The sequence below is a fragment of the Pinus tabuliformis genome, chromosome 4_2 (genome assembly GCF_031772625.1).
Source record: "Pinus tabuliformis cultivar Carrire ecotype Pingquan chromosome 4_2, CPIR1, whole genome shotgun sequence".
Classification (NCBI taxonomy): Eukaryota; Viridiplantae; Streptophyta; class Pinopsida; order Pinales; family Pinaceae; genus Pinus; species Pinus tabuliformis.
The window spans coordinates 880610264-880628530 of record NC_142304.1 but is presented as its reverse complement, the minus strand read 5'-3'; the positions used below and the strand labels follow the sequence as shown (position 1 = coordinate 880628530).

General features: G+C 40.2%; 1 protein-coding gene across 3 annotated transcripts in view; it reads right to left on the bottom strand.

The window, feature by feature from the left end:
• LOC149172507 (calcium-dependent lipid-binding family protein) overlaps positions 1–18267 on the bottom strand; it is a 473345-nt gene that overhangs the window by 130915 nt on the left and 324163 nt on the right. For all 3 annotated transcript variants that reach the window (XM_089424336.1, XM_089424337.1, XM_089424338.1), the window contains one exon: positions 6052–6106. In XM_089424336.1, the coding sequence (XP_089280462.1) occupies positions 6052–6106 (55 nt within the window). The remainder of the gene's footprint in view (positions 1–6051; positions 6107–18267) is intronic.

Below are 18267 nucleotides of genomic sequence, written 5' to 3'. Positions count from 1 at the left end.
TTTTAATAACTCCTCATCCGATTGGAATTTCGCGAAACGATTTTTTGACATCTCATGTGCCTTATAGCCTCTCCACCAAATTTCAAGGCTAAAACACATTCGATGCTACAAAAAATCAACACTCCCTCTTAGCGAGGAATGTGCTCTAGCAATGCTTCCCCAAAGAAGCATCACACTGATCCTCCACATTTGTCTTTTGTTCTGATGCTTGGCCTGTTGCCCTACATCCACTGCATTGCTGCTTCTTGTACCGCTGCCCTTGACACTACCACTACCACTGCTACATCTGTATTGCAGCTCCCTATCAACATGCTGCATCATGCTGCCCATAGCACTGCTACTGCTACCCTGCAACTCTAGACACTTATACATTTCTGCTACTGAAATGGATTCTTCGCCATCCCCATCTTCTCCCTGAAATAAACAAACTTTGTTCTTCCTAGAGCATTGGTGAGAATGTATGCCACTTGTTCTCCTGTAGGAGTGTACCTCAATTGTACTGCCCCTCGTTGGACACCGTCTCTAACAAAGTGACACCTGATATCAATGTGCTTCAGATGATCATGAAATATTGGATTCTCATAGAGCTTGATGCAACTCTAATTATCACACAAAATCCTGGTCGCCTCCATCCTTCTCCTAAATAGATTCACAAGCAATTTCCTAAGCCATATGGCTTCGCACGAAGTTGTGCTTGCTGCCATATATTCAGCTTCAGTTGAGCTCAGAGCTACAGATTTATGTTTCCTACTACACCAGGAGGTCATTCCTAATCCAATGTTGAAACAGTACCTAGTTGTACTTTTCCAATCTACTGAACTTCCAACCCAATCTGCGTCAGTTAACCCACTTAGCCTGATGTCATTGCCTTGGGTGTACAATAATCCATGCTCGATTGTTCCTTGTAAATACCTAAGAACATGTTTGGTTGTTGCCCAGCGCGCCCTCTTAGGTTCTACCATAAACTGACTAAGGGTGTTGACAGTGTAAAAAATGTCTGGTTTGGTATTGAGCAGATACATCAAGGACCTTATAAGCTACCTTTACAAGGTGGGATCAACGTCTTTATCTTCTGATGCATCAATCTTCTTCTAGTTGGTGATCATTGGAGTGGCCATAGGTCTATAGTCCTGTATCCTGAATCTCTTCAAGATCTCTGTAACATATCTCCCTTTTCCGAGGAAGATCTCACCCTTCTGCTGCCAAACTTCCAACCCCAAAAAATAATACATCTGTCCCAAATCCTTCATGTTGAATTCTATGGCTAGGTTCTTCTTGCAGTCTTTGATGAGCCTGGATGATCCTGTCAAGAAAAAATCATCCACATATAACACTAGGATTAGAGCCTCATTCTCTACGACAAGATAGAAGAGATTACGAACTGCGTTGCTCTTGAAAAACTCCATCTTCTGCAAGTAGCCATCAATTCGACCGTACCATGCTCTTGGTGCCTGTTTAAGCCCATACAAAGCTTTCTTTAATCTGCATACATGAGACTTCTTCTCATGTGTCTCAAAACCCTCTCGTTGTTCAATGTCTACTTCCTCTTCTATTACCTCATTCAAGAATGTCGCCTTGACATCCATTTGGTGAATCTCCCACCCCATCTGTGCTGCAAGAGATATCATCGTTCTAATAGAAGTATACCTGGCTATTGGGGCGAAGGTTTCTTCGTAGTCTATCCCTTCCTTCTGAGCATACCACTTAGCCACAAACCTAGCTTTGTATTTCTCCACACTATCGTCTGCAACATATTTGACTTTGTAGGTCCTTCTTGAACCTACCACTGACCTATCCTGAGGCCTAGGTACCACTGACCAGACGTCATTGACAGTTATAGAACTGTATTCCTCCACCGATATAAAACCATTAACCTCAGTGTTTGAGGTAGGTAACCCTTATCTAATTCATCTGATTCATCTGACTCATCATCATTTCCTTTTCCATCTCTAACAACTAGAGAGCTCACTCAAGGTTGTTAGTCGTTCCCGGTCTACTCTCCACTTCAACTCTCTTCTAACACCCAATGGCATAGTCCATGATTCGTCTGTATGCAAAATGAGAAGTGCATAGTCCGTCTCAACGTTTGTGAATGCTTGAAGTCAGTTTCTTGTCCGTCCAGTGCTATTCTGGTCGATCCTTCTTAAGTCAATTGGTTAGGGACTCGATTGAGGAGAAGCCTTCGGTCTCGGCCATGCCATCCGGCTCTAAGCTCATTTCTTTCAATGTGTTCTTGCTCAGAGCATCAGTTTGATGTTGAACAGCCTCCTGAAAACTAGAAAGTTCCCCAACCTAAGCTACTAGGGCCTGGGACCTGTCTGGCTGTCTTTGCTCCCTTTTATCATTCCTGGGTGCACCAATGAATTCCTCTGCATCCCGTAGAACCTGTCGAAGTTCCCGACTCGTTCTTCCACTGGTAGTGGGTACATCTATCAGCTCTTCCTCTTCCTGAGATTCCTCCTGTTCCAAAGCTTTGCCCTCAGGAGAATTTTTGGTACTAGTTTATACTGGTCGAAGTGGTTGGACCAACGGATCATCTTTTGACTGCACCTCAGAAGGCATTTCTCGGTATTTCCAGGAAGCTCTATCCTCCATGAACTTTACATCCCGTCGAACAACTGTCGTCCTACTCCCTGGATGATAGACTCTATATGCCTTAGCATTCTCTTTATATCCTACAAGATATCCTTTCTCAGCAATTTGATCTAATTTCCTTCTCTTTTCTTCGGGTATATGGCAATACGCTAAATTCCAAAATATCCTGAAATGATTGACTTCAGGAGTCTTCCTAGTGAAGACCCTTTCCGAAGTGATTTTGCCCAATGCCCTGTGTGGAGTTCTATTCTGAACATAGATTGTGTGATGCATGCTTCTGCCCACAGGAATTTGGGCATATCCTGATCATAAAGCATTGCCCTAGTTGCTTCCACAGTAGCTTTGTTTTTCCTTTCTACTACTCCATTCTCTGCTCCGAATTGTAGGGAGTTGTCCACTCTCTTTTGATGCCTTCCTTAGCACAAAATTCATTGAAGTCCTTGTCAACATACTCTCCACCATTGTCTGAGCGCAACACTTTTATCTTCTTTCCTATCAGATTCTCCACTAGAGCCTTGAACTCTTTGAATTAACCAAAAACCTCATCCTTGGTTTTCAGAAAGTAGATCAAAGTCTTCCTAGAATGGTCATCAATGAAGGTGACGAAGTATTCGACACCACTAAGAGCTTTTGTGGACATCGGTCTGCAAGTGTTTGAGTGTATGAATCCTAGAACACTCTTAGCTCTATTGTTACTTTTGGAAAACGCAGATTTGGCATACTTACCCAGAGTGCACCCTCTGCATACATCATCTTGTTCAATACTTAGTTCTAGAACTCCTGATACTGTTTTCCTGAGAATTCTCAGAGCCCCATGGTGTAAGTGTCCCATCCTCCTGTGCCATAGTTCATTCAAATCTTTATCTCCATTGCTGCCTAACAGTGCCATTCGTGATTCTAGCTATAATCTATACAGCCTGTTACTTCTGATTCTGATTTGGGCCTTCCTTTTCCAACTCAGGTGTTTCACATAAATTTTCTCCTTAATGAAGGAAATGTCATAGCCCTTGTTTTGAAGTTGAGATACGAAGAGTAAGTTCATCCCCAATCGTGAAAAATTCAGCACATTGGTTGCTAGAAGGCCCTCTCCTACTTCTCTTTGAAAGACTACAATACCTCTTCCTACTAGGGTACACTTTGCCTTATTTCCCACGGTGATCTGAAAATTCATTCTTTCTTCCTGATAATCTCAAAAACATTCTCGAATTCCTGTCATATGCCAAGAAGCTCCACTATCTATATACCAAACCTCAAAGGAGGAAAAGCTTGCTAGGCAAGCGACTTCTTCTTCCAATCTAGAAGCTAACATAGAATAATCGTGATCCATGTCCCTTGTGTCTTCTTCTAGAAAGTTGCGTGAGTCCCTTTGAGTTGATGCCTCTCCATCATGCTCTTGACCCATAGTCGATTTTTCTCTCCTATTGCTCAATCTCTGCTTTGATACCATGAGAAAATTTCTAACCTGAAATTCTACTGCAAGAACTGATTTATTTCACCTACTTATTCTTCACAATAAGTTATTTACAAAATCCCTTTAGCAAATATTAAAATAAATTCTACTATATTTATCACATGAATACACAGAGAAAATACATACACAAGAACCAATCACATCAACACAGTTGGTTTTGGACAATTGTTCCCAAAAAACCCAATGTGGGAAAACAGGTGCAGCAAATGAGGATTTTATTAATCTTCAGCAACAATCGTTTTCACAAGGAATGATTTTACAGAGAACCTAAGAGAAAACACCTAAGACTTTCCCTTGGAAATTTTCTGACACTTTGGAGACCCTTCTCCCACTTTTGCGTCACCTCTGCATCACTCAGCATGGCTCTGAGTGGCTCTGTGTCACTCTGCATGGCTCAACGTGGCTTTGAGTAGCTCTGCGTCAGCTTGCGTGAGGGCTACGTCTACCCTGGACTGTGTCTCACTCTGCATTGCCTCTCAATGTCCCTGCGTCACCTCCTCCTCAGTCACTGATTGTTGTTGATACCCTCCTCTTCCTCCACCTTGCAACTCTCCCTCTGAAATTGATCTCCTTCTCTTGAGTATTTGTTGGTGTTTTTCCAAATGATCATCAAGTTTTCTCTCATACTTTTCTTGTTGATGAATCAACGGCCGAGATTAAGTCTCTAATCAATGGCTAAGATTAAAACATACTTGATCCTTGTCTCTTAGAAGCTTTTCTCCCTTATCTTTATTAATACACATTAATATTTTTATTTTCCTAAGTTTAGTCTTAGGAACCCATTAAAAATATTAATGGTTTTAATAACTCCTCATCCAGGTGGAATTTCTCCAAACGATTTTTGGAGATCTTATATGCTTTAGCCTCTCCACCAAATTTCAAGGCTAGAGCACATCAGATGCTACCAAAAATCAACAATTTCCTCTTAAGAACTACTCACTTCAGAAATTCGATATCTTGATCTCTCGGTGTATTTTCCCAATGACCCTCAAGCTCCCTTAAATAATCTTCTCGTTGATATTCAACGACCCAGATTAAATGTTAATCAATGGCTAAGATCATTTTAGCTTGATCCTCGTCTTCCTCTAGAAGTTACACCCATAATTAGATTACTACCCATTAACATTTTTAATTTCCTAAGCTTAGACTTAGGGTCCCATTAAAAATATTAATTATTTTAATAAAAAGATTTCTAAGGGGGATTTCCCAAAACGCTTTCAGAGTTCTTTGGAATACATGTGCCCAAGCCTCCCTGCAAAATTTGAAGCCTAGATCACATCACATCCGATGCTACCCCAAATCAACAGAATCTGGTAACAGTGATAAGCACCAAGATGTGACTTAGTCCAGCACAAGTCTTCTCAATATTCTCTTCTAAATATTGCCAAATCCTCAAATTAGCAAAATTTCATCTGTTTCTCAAAGGTGGAAACCTCAATAAATGTCGACTTTGACTGCTATTGATAGGAAGATACTGTACCTAATAACTTTTGGGTACTTGGAACAAATGGTCAATGACAATATAGACTGCCCACATGTTGTCATATATCATGGTGCCATATATTCCTACATCAATAGTGCTACAAATACAACAATGCATGCCAAATCATGCAAAAGTTAAAACTAGGCTGCTAGCTATAATGTACTAGTTCACTAAAGCAGTTAATATTGGAAGTCATCAAACCACTGATTCACAAATCACTCCATTCAAGTTAAAAAAAACCCAGTAACCTTCAGACAAGATTGGAAGTCATGAAAAAACTGATTTACAAATCATGCCACTCGAGTTACAGAAAAGCCACTAACCATCGGATAAGAAAATTTTATTGATGCCCACAGGTGACCAAAAGAATAGATCAATAGGACTAGAAAAGACAACCAGATAGAATGATGTGTGTTAAACTTTTAAGAAATTCCAAAAGGTTGCAATGACATTTCAAGACAAATGGAGACTCGAACAATAACAAAAAGCAATTGGTGCTTACCTTTTCCTGCTTTTGCTGAAAGATTTGTTACCACAACCTCCAAGCTTGTTAAGCCCTATGTAGCAAGCACATAAAGTTCAATATATGTCAAGGAAAGTTGTTTTCTGTCCTCTAACTAGTAACATCTTTTATGATAAAATCATTTCATAGTCTGAAGCAAAATAGAGAGATACACTTCCAAAAGAAAAAACAGAGAGATATGTGTAAAAGAATTCAAACCACAGATTTTTTGAAAAAAAGGAAAAAAAATAATCAGAAATATAAAGAGATGGAAGAGGACATTGTATGAAATATAATATAAGAGATGGTACTTAGCGTTTATGTTTCCCATTTATACATATGGAACTATAATGCATTTCTAGAGTATAGATCATTGAAATTCAACATACTTATACGGTCACACTAGGCTGTATCTCCAAGTAAATAAGTTTTAGTCTCAACAAGTCAAGCTAGAAAGCATTTTTACAGTCATAAAGTTTCTTTTGAGATGATTTTCAGGATAAATCAAAACGCAATTTCTTTCCAAAGCACGCCCTTTAACAGAGTGAGACTTAAACATTGCATGGTCCAATCACTACTGTATAAACAAGCAAGCAGAGCCAGAATATTAGCAAACAAACAATTGCAGAATAGCACTTTAAAAATGTATTTCCTGGACATTAGCTGTGAGCATACAGAGAAGTGAAAAAAATTAAGATGATAAGATAACTTTATGTGTTTCTACGACTGACCAAAGAATAGGTTGACGAACTAGAAATTTGAAAATGCAGCCAATCAAGATTGGACTTTGGGAACACCAGCATGCTTCCAAACAAAACCTTAAAGGTTTACCAATTCTTGCATATATAATTGCCAGCTCAAAACTAAACTGCCAATCACACAAGCTTCCGTTTATTGATTTTATACTCCAATTAGGCATTAGCACTCAAGCAAATCAGTATGCTGTAAGCTTTAACAGATGACATGAATTAAACTCACATCCAAATCTAATAATAATGAACATATTCGCAACTAGCACACCCCCATTAACCTATGTTTCAGAAGGGATACGCCAATGTTGCACTAATCATTATCGGGATTAATTCAGCGGAGGGAAAAAATCGGAAAAATCGTAAAAATCGGGAAAAAAATTGTAACATATAAAAATATTCATTTTTTTTCAATTTTTTTAATATCTAAAGCATCTACTACATAAAATAAATACATTGACACATAAATATGATAAAAGAACTAATATGTAAGATGTTTAATATCATTTCTAGTGCCACATCACACATAACAGTGAATCATGTCCTCAATAGTAAGTCCTGACTCATGACTCCCAACTCAGCCTCAAAATATCAACAAAAAATATAATAATGTATCTCATATCATGAGTCATAATGTCATATACAATGAAATGAACCAAATAACTAAAGTCTAATACTACTGATTTCCTTTGCCCCTCTAGATGTAGAGGTTGGTGGAGTTGGCAATAGACTCTTTTGTGCTCTAGAAGTTAAAGAACTAGGAGCTACATGAGGTAGACCACGTCCTCTACTGGTGATAGGGGTAGCTTGGGTCACCTCCTCCTCATTAAAATAAATAAATATATATATATATATATATATTATTCAGAGATTTTTTCAAAAAATCGCGATTTTTTCATAAAAATCACTGAAAAAAGATTTGCAATTTAATCGGCCGATAATATCTCTGATTTGAAAAAATCACGATTTTCATATTTAATCGCGATTAGTGCAACACTGGGATACGCTATGGGGAACGCTGAAGTGACCAAGCAAGTTTTGAGGGATAACACAACAGATGACTACATATGGATATAGAGGATTCTACCCACTCCCAAATATATAAAAATAAAATACAGATAAAAAAAATTTAAAAATAGCAAATCTAATCAAGCAATATGAAATCCAAGTAAGTTAATTCATAAATCCATATATCCTGAAATGGTATGTGACTCTGTACATCATTACCCAACATGGTACAAAAGGTTTTGAGAGGTGCCATATTGAGAATAAACACACTACAAAATCTCTTTTTCATTTTTTGGGAGTTGATCAACCCATACGATGCATTTGCACATCCCTTCTAACGTAGGTGTAATACTCCCATTTCAACACCCTAAATCAGTGTTGCAGGGGAGCCCCCGCCCCCCTCGATCCCGCTCTGAATCCTGGCTCCGGGTGGGAGTGACTTGGGAGCAGGTCGGGAGCGCGCTCCCGTAAAAAAATTTGTACTCCCTACCTATTTCCGGAGCAAAACAGGGAGCGTCGCTCCCATCGCTTCGGGAGTGATTTTTATAAACCGAGAGAGGTCGAGAGAGGGGATTGCCCCCCCCCCCCCCCGATCCCACTCCTAATCCGCGCTCAGGGCTGGAGCGACTCGGGAGCGGGTCGGGAGCACGCTCCCGTAAAAAGAATTGCGCTCCCTACCTATTTCTGGAGCGAAGCAAGGAGAGATTTTTATAACCTGGGAGTGGTCAGGGAGCAAACGCTCCCTACCACTCTCGGGTTATTGAAATCGCTCCCGAAGCGACAAGAGCGAGCGATGGGTGCGAGCGGGGGAGACGTGCAAAAAATTATCAAAAATATATATATAATAATAATAAAATGTTTTTTGTGGAAATAAAGTGAGAGAGGGAGGGAGGGAGAGTTAAATAGACCCTCCCTCATTTCATTTCATCATTGTAATGAGTGAGAGTGAGAGTGAGATTGAGAGAGAGTGAGAGTGAGGAGCAAGGAGAGAGTGAGAGAGAGAAAGGAGAGAGCAAGAGAGAGCAAGGAGCAAGGAGCAAGAGAGTGAGAGAGCAAGAGAAAGCAAGGAGCAAGGGGAGATTGAAGAGCTTGCAAGGGGAGATTGGACGCCAAAGAGGTAGGCTCTACAATATTGAATAGAGTGTCTAGCAATTTTTTTTTAATGTTTATTCCTAAATAAATAAATAAATTTTTCTCTATTTCCCATTCCATTTTTTAAAATTTTGCAGATTCAAAACTTCAAATTTCAAACATCATGGTTATATTTCTTGGCATTTTCTTCTTCTTGGTTCCTTTTTTGGTTATTATGGTGCTGGAGAGTAGAAAAAAGAGGGTTGAAATTGAAAATGAAGAAGGGGATGAAGAAGGGGGGCATAGTGGATATGATGAAAACCCCGGTGAGGAGGAGTTGGAGGAGAGTGAACATGAGTTAGCTCAATAAACTAAACAAGACCAAACCCCATTGTGGAAATATGTTAACAGGCCTGAAGCATGGAAAGGGGGTGGAACCACTAAACTTCCTTGCCCACATTGCAACAATAATTACACAGGTTCATACACCCCTGCCAAAAAACACCTCTACGGGAAAATGCCATGGGATGGAGATAAACAAATAGGAATCAAAACTTGTACAAGTGTGTTAGCAGCAGATAGAGCCAAATACATAAGGGAAGAGCAGGAAGCCCAATACAAATCTAAAAAATCAAAGGGTTTCTTTGAACCAAGCTCACAATCACATGCACAAAGAACTCCTTCAGCATCCTCCCAAGGCAGTGGATATGAAGGCACAAGGTCACCAGGTTTAAGGCATAGAAGGATATCAGATTTCCTTGATAAAGGGTGTAGGAATGATGTGGATTCAAAAGTTTACAGCTTTCTCTATGCATGTGGGATACCATTCAATGTTCTTCACTCACCTTATTGGCACGAAATGGTTTATGCCATAAATGATGCCCCTAAAGGATACAAGAGCCCTGGGTATGACAAGGCAAGAACCGTTGGACTTGATCATGAAAAAAGCAAAAATATCACATTCTTTGAATAGAATGACAAGTTCTTCGACTGACCATGGGGTGTCCATTATATTTGATGGATGGACAAATGTAAAAGGCAAGCCATTGATAAATGTTCTTGTTGTGTCTGTTAATGCTGCCATCTTTCTTTCAGCATATGATTACTCAGACAAGTTCAAGACTGGCATCAACATTGCAGAACCATTACTTGAAACAATTGAGCGTATTGGGCCATACAATGTCACCCAAGTCATCACTGATAATGCCCCTAATTTTAAGACAGTGGGAGCAATTATTGAGGATAAATACCCCAACATATCTTGGTTTGGGTGTTTGATTCACACAATGAACCTTTTGATGCATGATATTGTTAAGAACAAAAACGAACAATACAAATGGATTGATGATTTGTACAAGAAAGGCAAACGAATGATAAAATTTATTACAAATCATAGCAATACCCATGACCTTATCCGCAGTCACTCAAGAGTGGAGTTGTTGAAGATTGCAAGGACTAGATTTGGTAGCTATTACCTCACCTTCAGGTGCCTTTTGAAGGTATGAGAGTCATTGGCTAGCATGGTATCAAGTCCACACTGGCAGGTATTAAATGAAAGGGCTACAAATGCAGTGGACAAGCAAGGTTTTGAACAGGTGGAGGAGGCCACTCTTGATAGTATGTTTTGGGCACGTGTGAGGCAAGCATTGGATTTCACCAAGCCCATTTATCACATGATTCGGTTTGCAGATACAGATAAACCAGTGATTGGCGAGGTGTATGAGCAGATGGATACCATGTTGGGGCAAATAAAAGATATTGTTCATATAAATCATCCAAACTTGTACTGATTCACGATTGTGTGTGTATACGGTGGGATAAACTTAATGTTCCACTACATTGCTTGGCGTATATCCTTACGCCAAAATACTACTCTACATCTTGGTTGGGCCAACCTGCACCAGGGGGTGGGATTAGGGTCAAACCCCATATAGATGAACAGGTATCTACAGGATATTTGCAAGCATTAGAAAAGTTGATACTTGGCAAGGAGGAATGTGTTAGTGTGCGTCTTGAATTAGGCAAATACTTCAGTTGCACTGGTTTGTTCGGTATCTTTCATGCAATGGAAGATAGAAACAAATTTGATGCTCTCACATGGTGGGAATCATATGGCAACCATGGACTTTTGCAAAATTGGCAAAAAAAATTCTCTCACAGGTTGTAATACTTCTTCTGTAGAGAGGTGTTGGAGCACCTACAGCTTCATACATAATGTGAAAAGAAACAGACTCAATGAAAACTGAGCAGAAAGCTTGGTTTATGTGCACTACAACTTGAAGTTGTTGAGTCATTACTGTGATGAGGCTTATGAGGATCCAACATATAAAATTTGGAACAACCACCCAGAGGATGATAATTTGGAGGATGGCACTATACATCTTGAAGAACTGGAAGCGGAACTTACGAGAGAGGAAGATGAAGCAACAACCATGCCACCTCCACCATCCAGTAGCAGTGCTCGAGTTTCAAGTCTTGTTCCTTTGCTGTCACTGCCTCCATCTACACCCTCACGTGGAGGGCATGTGCCTTCTGGTTCTAGTCATCAGTCTGTGTGCGAGACTCCTAGAAGACCACCACGACCTGCTCATACATTAGATACTTCTCGTGGCAAGGGCCACATGTAGTAGTAGATAATAGATTCACAGTTTACTTGTCTTTTCTAGTTTCTATTACTTTTCATAATTGTTGAGTCTTGACTCTTTCATATCATAATGACATTTTTTGTAAACAATATATGACTATGACAATTTAAGTTTGAAGTTTGAAGTTGGCAATTATAACTCATTGGTAATGATTTTGAATTATGAATATGATGCTTCGTGAAAGTTGTTTCATTTCATTTCATGATTCATTTTATAACATTTCATTTCATGTTAGATATTATTTCTTGTAATGGTTAAAGTTTTAACTTTACAAGTACAAATTTGGTGATCAATGATGATAAATGTTATATATTGAATTTTCAATTTTGAAAGCTTGAAGTTGAAACTTTAAGATTGATGAATCATGATTCACGAGACTCAATATGTTGTATGTTACTAACTTCTGGACGTGGTTGATGAAGATTATAACTTCTAGATGATTGGTGTTATATGGTCGATCGTTCAATGATCAATCTATGTTTTTTATGTTTTTATATCTAATTCATCATTCTTCATGTTTTTGTTGACATATATGTATCAAAATATAAATAATATAAAAAAAAAAAAAAAAATATATATATATATATATATATATATATATATATATATAAAAATCGCTTCGGGATTCACTCCCAAATCGGGAGCTTTTGAAAATGTCGCTCCCGCTCCCAAGTAACACTGCCCTAAATGTTTTGGGTCAGATTACATATAATTGTAAATATGCCATATTGAGAATAAACACACTACAAAATCTCTTTTTCTTTTTTTGGGAGTTGATCAGCCCATAGGAGGCATTTGCACATCCCTTCTAAGGTAGGTGTAATACTCCCATTACAACACCCTAAATGTTTTGGATCAGATTACGTATAATTGTAAATGTGTAGTTATAATGAAGAGAATAAAGCTAGGTGAGCTTAAATAAACAACCCTGTGTGTAAATAATGTAAATATGCTAGTTGTTAGTTTTTGGTAGCATCGGAAGTGCTCTAGCCTTGAATTTTGATGGAGAGGCTAAAGCACATGAGTTCTAAAGAACCTAGAAACCATTTGGTGAAATTCCACCCGGATTGAGCTTTCCCATAAGGCCGAATTTGTGACAGTAATTACACTACACATTTTTCTTCCTAGCAGGATCAAAAAACTGAGAAGAACCTTTCTGCTGAAAGGACTGAGAGGATTGATATTTGGCAGCAAAAGCATTTTCTGAGGAGACTGATGAGGCACCACTACCAAACTATTGTTTCCAACGATCCTGTTGCATGAGTTTGGTGCATAACTTCGGAAACTTCAGATCAACATTAGTGGAGGTAATGTTGAGTGTTTCTATGAAGTGCTCATAAAATTTTGGTAGACTTTTCAGAGTGATGACTACCATATCTTCTTCCTCCATGGTGCGACCAATGGCTTCGAGTTGATCTCGAATGTCTTTAATCCTGTTGAGATGTTCCTATAAAGACATATGTTCGTCCATCACGATGGAGAACAACTGATTCTTGAGAAAGAAAGCTCTGCTCTTGTCGGATGTCTCGTGCAGTTCCTTCAAATGTTGCCAGATCTCGGCAGCTGTCTTGCCAGAAGGAATCTGCAGTAACTGATCATCAGTCACAGAGAGCTTGAGGAGCATAACGGCCTCTCGATTTCGATCATCAAACTTATCTTGATCTGCACCAGGTGTACCAAGTCTGAGTTCTTTGCCCAGAACGAGCTGGTCAAGACGCCTATATTCAAAAATGGTCAACATTCTCTGTTTCCAGATGTTATAATTGTTGCCATTAAAACGTTGATTGCCTTCCAACATCAGATTGGTTAGTGAGGCCATCTGCACGTTTCCCAAGACACGGAAAACAACAAAGGAGTCTGGCATGGATTTTAATACAGATGCCGGCTGATCCGGACAAAAAACTGACAGGTGCTGGAAATAAGATTCAAATCTGCTGACTCGAAAATTGAGGCACGGAAAACAATGCCCCCAAAAAATTCTGACGACTACCCAGTTGAGATATCATAAAACCCACATCAAATCTGTAATTGGAAAAAATTATCGACAAATGAAAAGGGTAAAATACCTTGGTCGAAAAAAACGAGCCACAAATATCAGTGTATAAGTTTGATATAATGCCCAGAATTTTCTTCAACAAGTCATACAAGTGCTGGAGTAAAGGAACTCGCCCTTCCCATTTAATACAGATGCCGGCTGATCCGGACAAAACACTGGCAGGTGCTAGAAATAAAATTCAAATATGCTGACTCGAAAATTGAGGCACAGAAAACAATGCCCCCAAAAAAAATTCTGACAACTACCCAATTGAGATATCATAAAACCCACGTCAAATCTGTAATTGGAAAAAATTATCGACAAATGAAAAGGGTAAAATACCTTTGTCAAAAAAAACGAGCCACAAATATCAGTGTATAAGTTTGATATAATGCCCAGAATTTTCTTCAGCAAGTCATACAAGTGCTGGAGTAAAGGAACTCGCCCTTCCCATTTACAATATACAAGATATAGTTGTAGAGAATGCCAAACCAGCAAATAGGACTGAGGGATGACTGGAAGAGAAATACGTTGCCCACAGATAGTTTCAGAACTCAGCCTCCATAGTATACTCCATGCACAACGGCAGAGATGGTTACACACAGTCAGGGACAGAGGCAGCGCTATCCTAGATTCAACCACAAACTTGCTCAGCAAACCAAGAAACCTTGAATTCTGTCCTGATAAGAAACTCGTCCCTTTTCAGCACTATAACTCAGCTCAATAATGACAGTGACAACTTAGCTCCAAAACAGCAGTTAATTTGTCCATCTGCTAGCAAAAGGAATTCCTCAGTCGGAAAGAGAACTCGGCCAGCAAGATTGAGGAAGGAAACTCAGCCTTACTGTTATGGCGTCGAAGCTTGACAAATTTGTGGGATTTCTCAGCTTGCAGGATGTGTCTCTCCGTTACACATGTGGATTGATCCTCCGCAGACTGAAGCTCCCGCGCGACAATTTTGAAGAAAAAAATCGTGAAAATTCAAAGTCGCACTCGCATTGCCGGATTCAAAAAACGGGATGTCTGGCTAATACACGGGATATCAAAGAGCAGAGCTCTCACGCTGTCGGTCCGCAGCTGAAACGAAGACCAACAGTTCTGATACTGCCCGTATCTAACACCATGGGATTCACAGCCAAGTATCCCAATCAATCACGTTGAGATTTTAAAGCCCAGCGGCAAACAACAGTGAATGATGATATCAATATTCCCTCAAGTGGCTCGAACGCACGACCTCTCGACACCTGCGTCACTGATCTCTTCGCTACCAGAATCTAAGTGCGTGGATCCGGTGATATAAGTCACAACAACTTCCCCCGTGCCTGAACCGCCAAAAGATTACACGGAACGGGATTCTGTAGAGAACAAAGGCAGCTACGTGGTGCTTATTCGTCGGAAACCTGCAATAGTGAACCACGACACCCAAAGAAGGATAAAACGCAATGCCAAGAAAAAAAAAAATCAGACTCCAAGAGCAATTTCGAAATGGAACACGAAATTTTTCAAACAGTGAAAAATTATTTCGAAACAATACCCGAGCTCTGATACCATAATCAATGAATGAATTGAATTGATTTACATGAGCAAAATGAAGCTCAATAAGTAATACAGAGATATTTACAGTAATAGAAACATCAAGTTTCTATTAGGAAATAGAAACAGCCAATTTCATCTAAGAAACTGCTAAAAAGATAAAAATAGCAACAGCTAATAAGAATGAGCATTAAACACTAAATAGTATTATTCTAATAGTTGTTTCATCTCCTGAGTCCGACCCCAAATCTTTCTGAATAGATGCAACAGTCTTCTTCTTCTTGCCCTCGAACTTCTTAGGTCTCATCTCCAGACACAGAATCCAACAGTGCTCATCATCATGCCCATCCTTCTTACAGTGAGTGCATAAAGACTTGCTTTTCTGTGCAGTGTTAGCCTTCCTTGCTTTCCATTTCTGTTTTCTTTTCTCCTTATTCTTGCTTGCAGTGGGTTGGGATGATCCCCCAACTTCTAGATTTCCATTCTTTCCTCTAGCTTCTAGACGCGTAGCTTGAACAGATACCTCATCTATACTAGTGGGATTAAACATGAGGATAGTGTGCCTCATGTAGCTGTGTAGACCACTGATGTACTTAAACAGAGTCTCAGGTGAGTCTAATGAGATTCCTAGAATCAATGCTCTCTTCCTAAATTCTTGGGTGTAACCTTGTACACTTTGTCCTTTCAATTGTCGAAGAGTTTGCCAGCTCATCATGGCTTGTTGCATGTAGGCCAATGGATAGAATTGCTTTTTGATTGTAGAAACAAATTGACTCCAGACAGAAATAGTCTTACCATGTCTCTTCATGTCAACTTGGGTCCTGCCTTCCCACCAAACTAAGGCAGTGCCTCCAAGGCGTAGGCTGGCAAGCTGAATCTTGCTCGTCTGAATCGATACTCTGCACTCTGCAATAAACATCAATTTGTCGGATCTAATTGTCTAGCTTTTCTGCATTCAACTCTCCATCATATATTGGTAAATCAAATTTAACATCTAGTTTAATCAAACATGTCTTCTTTTTATGTTCAGGGCTATTAGGAGGTGTGAGAAAGCTTTCTTCTTTCCCCTTGCCTTTTGAGTGGTCATGGAGGAGAGACTCTTCTTCTCCTTTATCTTGTTTGGAGCCTGATAAATTTTCATCTTTATGTTTTCTAAAATCCTTATACATTTCCTCTACCATGAAACTTATGGCCGGGAAACTATCTATAAATTGAGGTTCTGGCCCTACAGAACCTTCCTCCGACATTGTCTTTTGAGGATAGACTCGTCCAATTTCAAAATTAGTTTCAACCAACTATCCTTTTCCTAATTTGAGCTTTGATCTAGTTAGCATTCAATAGCTAAATCCAGCACAAGCTTGTCTAACCTTAACAGCCTAAAGCTCTGATACCACTTGATCTGAAAATCACTTGTGAGTGATCTCAGTTTATTAATGTACGTATTACAGACTCATGTGCTCGTGTGTGTGTCTATGTTATCTTAGGCAACGGATCGATAAGATTGCAAAATACACAGACACTGGAAAACAGTAAGAGAAACACAGCAAGCAAATGAAAAAACACAAAAATTTAATAAGGAGTTCACCCAATCCTCCTGGGCTACGTCTCCTGGTCCAACTTTCAGTGGTGGCCTTTTTTATTGTGTCTTTAAGCAGAGTTTTTACAATGAGGAGCTCAATTTGAGTCTCCTGTAACAAATGATGCTTAGTAGGGTGGTACTTGGATTCCCCAAGCCACTAGAGTACACAGACTCCCCCTTACTAAGTCTCGACCTCAACTGGTCTTAATGGGATGAGTCCAATTTGGTACTCAGTTCCCGACAGATGTCCTCATAGGGATTGCTTGAACCTCTCACACCTTCTCGGTTCTGTCTGCTCGATGCTACCTTAGCTCTGCAAGTCAGCTCGGCTTCTTTGTTCTCTGCTTCTTACTTCACTCTCTATTTTGTCTCCTCTGTCTCAGTCTCCCCTTCTGTTCTCTGTCTGTTCGTGGCTTAAAGCCAATCTGTCCCTTGACTATTCGCTTCCTCTTCCGTCTCTTCGGATCGCCTGCCTCTGTCCGCTTGGAATTCCCTACTTCTGCGTCATCGCCACTGTGTAACGTTTCACAAGGAGGTGGCCACTTGTCTCCTTACGAACTGAGCGCCAACTCTTCCTCAAACGGTTCGTTATTTCGGTTACTTTGTGAAATGATTCATCCACCAGCTCAGCGGTCAAATCGGACTTCAAATCTTCATATGCCTCAGCCTATTCTTTCACCAAATCTGGTCTCCCATCGGGTGCAATCTCCGCCGTTAGATCTAGGGCCTCTAGATCCTACGGTTATCGCTTTTATCGCACAGGTGATCTGCTGGACCATTAGCCCGCGATGAGAGCGGTTTTCTCTCTCATCCGCCGGACACGCGTCATTCAATGTATGGCATCGCCTGGTCCTCTGCTAAACCCGCTTACCACCCGAAATGCCTCTGATATTCCACCGGTTTTGGAGTGTGGGACCCGCCTGTTGGTTTTAGTGCTTTTCCCACGGTTTTCTGATTTCCCTTGTGAACGGGCGCTCAGGGCTTTTCCTTCTCGAGGGGTTTTGCCCAAAACGGCCTCCGTTTCTGGGTTTGAGCTTCCCAACTGCCATTTTTGCACCATGCACAGTCCCCATGGGCCAATGGTCAGCGCGCTTTGACCGAAGGTCCTTGTTGCTCTGTGTTGGCTGCAAATTACCATTATACAGAGGTTATTTCCTGATAGCTCACTGTTTACAAGATTTTGGAGTCTGTCATAATTTGAAACAGGCATAGAACTCTGATAGTTTTCAAGGATCTAATTCGGATCACTTTGAGGCCTAGCGTCAGCCGCCGCGGCTTCTGCGTCTCAGTGCATTAGCCCTCTGCGTCCTGTGTGTCAGGTTTACGGCCTTTGCGTCAGCCTTCTAGGGCCTGCGTTGTCTCTCCAAGCACTACGCTACCTCTCTGCTATGTATTCTTCAGCCTCAGATGAAAATCCCTCAACTACCCCACTGCAACTCTGATCACTAAATCGATTTCCTTAGCAAACCTCGCCCAATAAAATTGAATTCTTTGATCTCTTGGTGTGTCTCCAACTGACGCTCGAGCCTCCTCTTATACTTTTCCTATTGATGAATCAACGGCCAAGATTAAATCCCTAATGAACGGCTAATATTA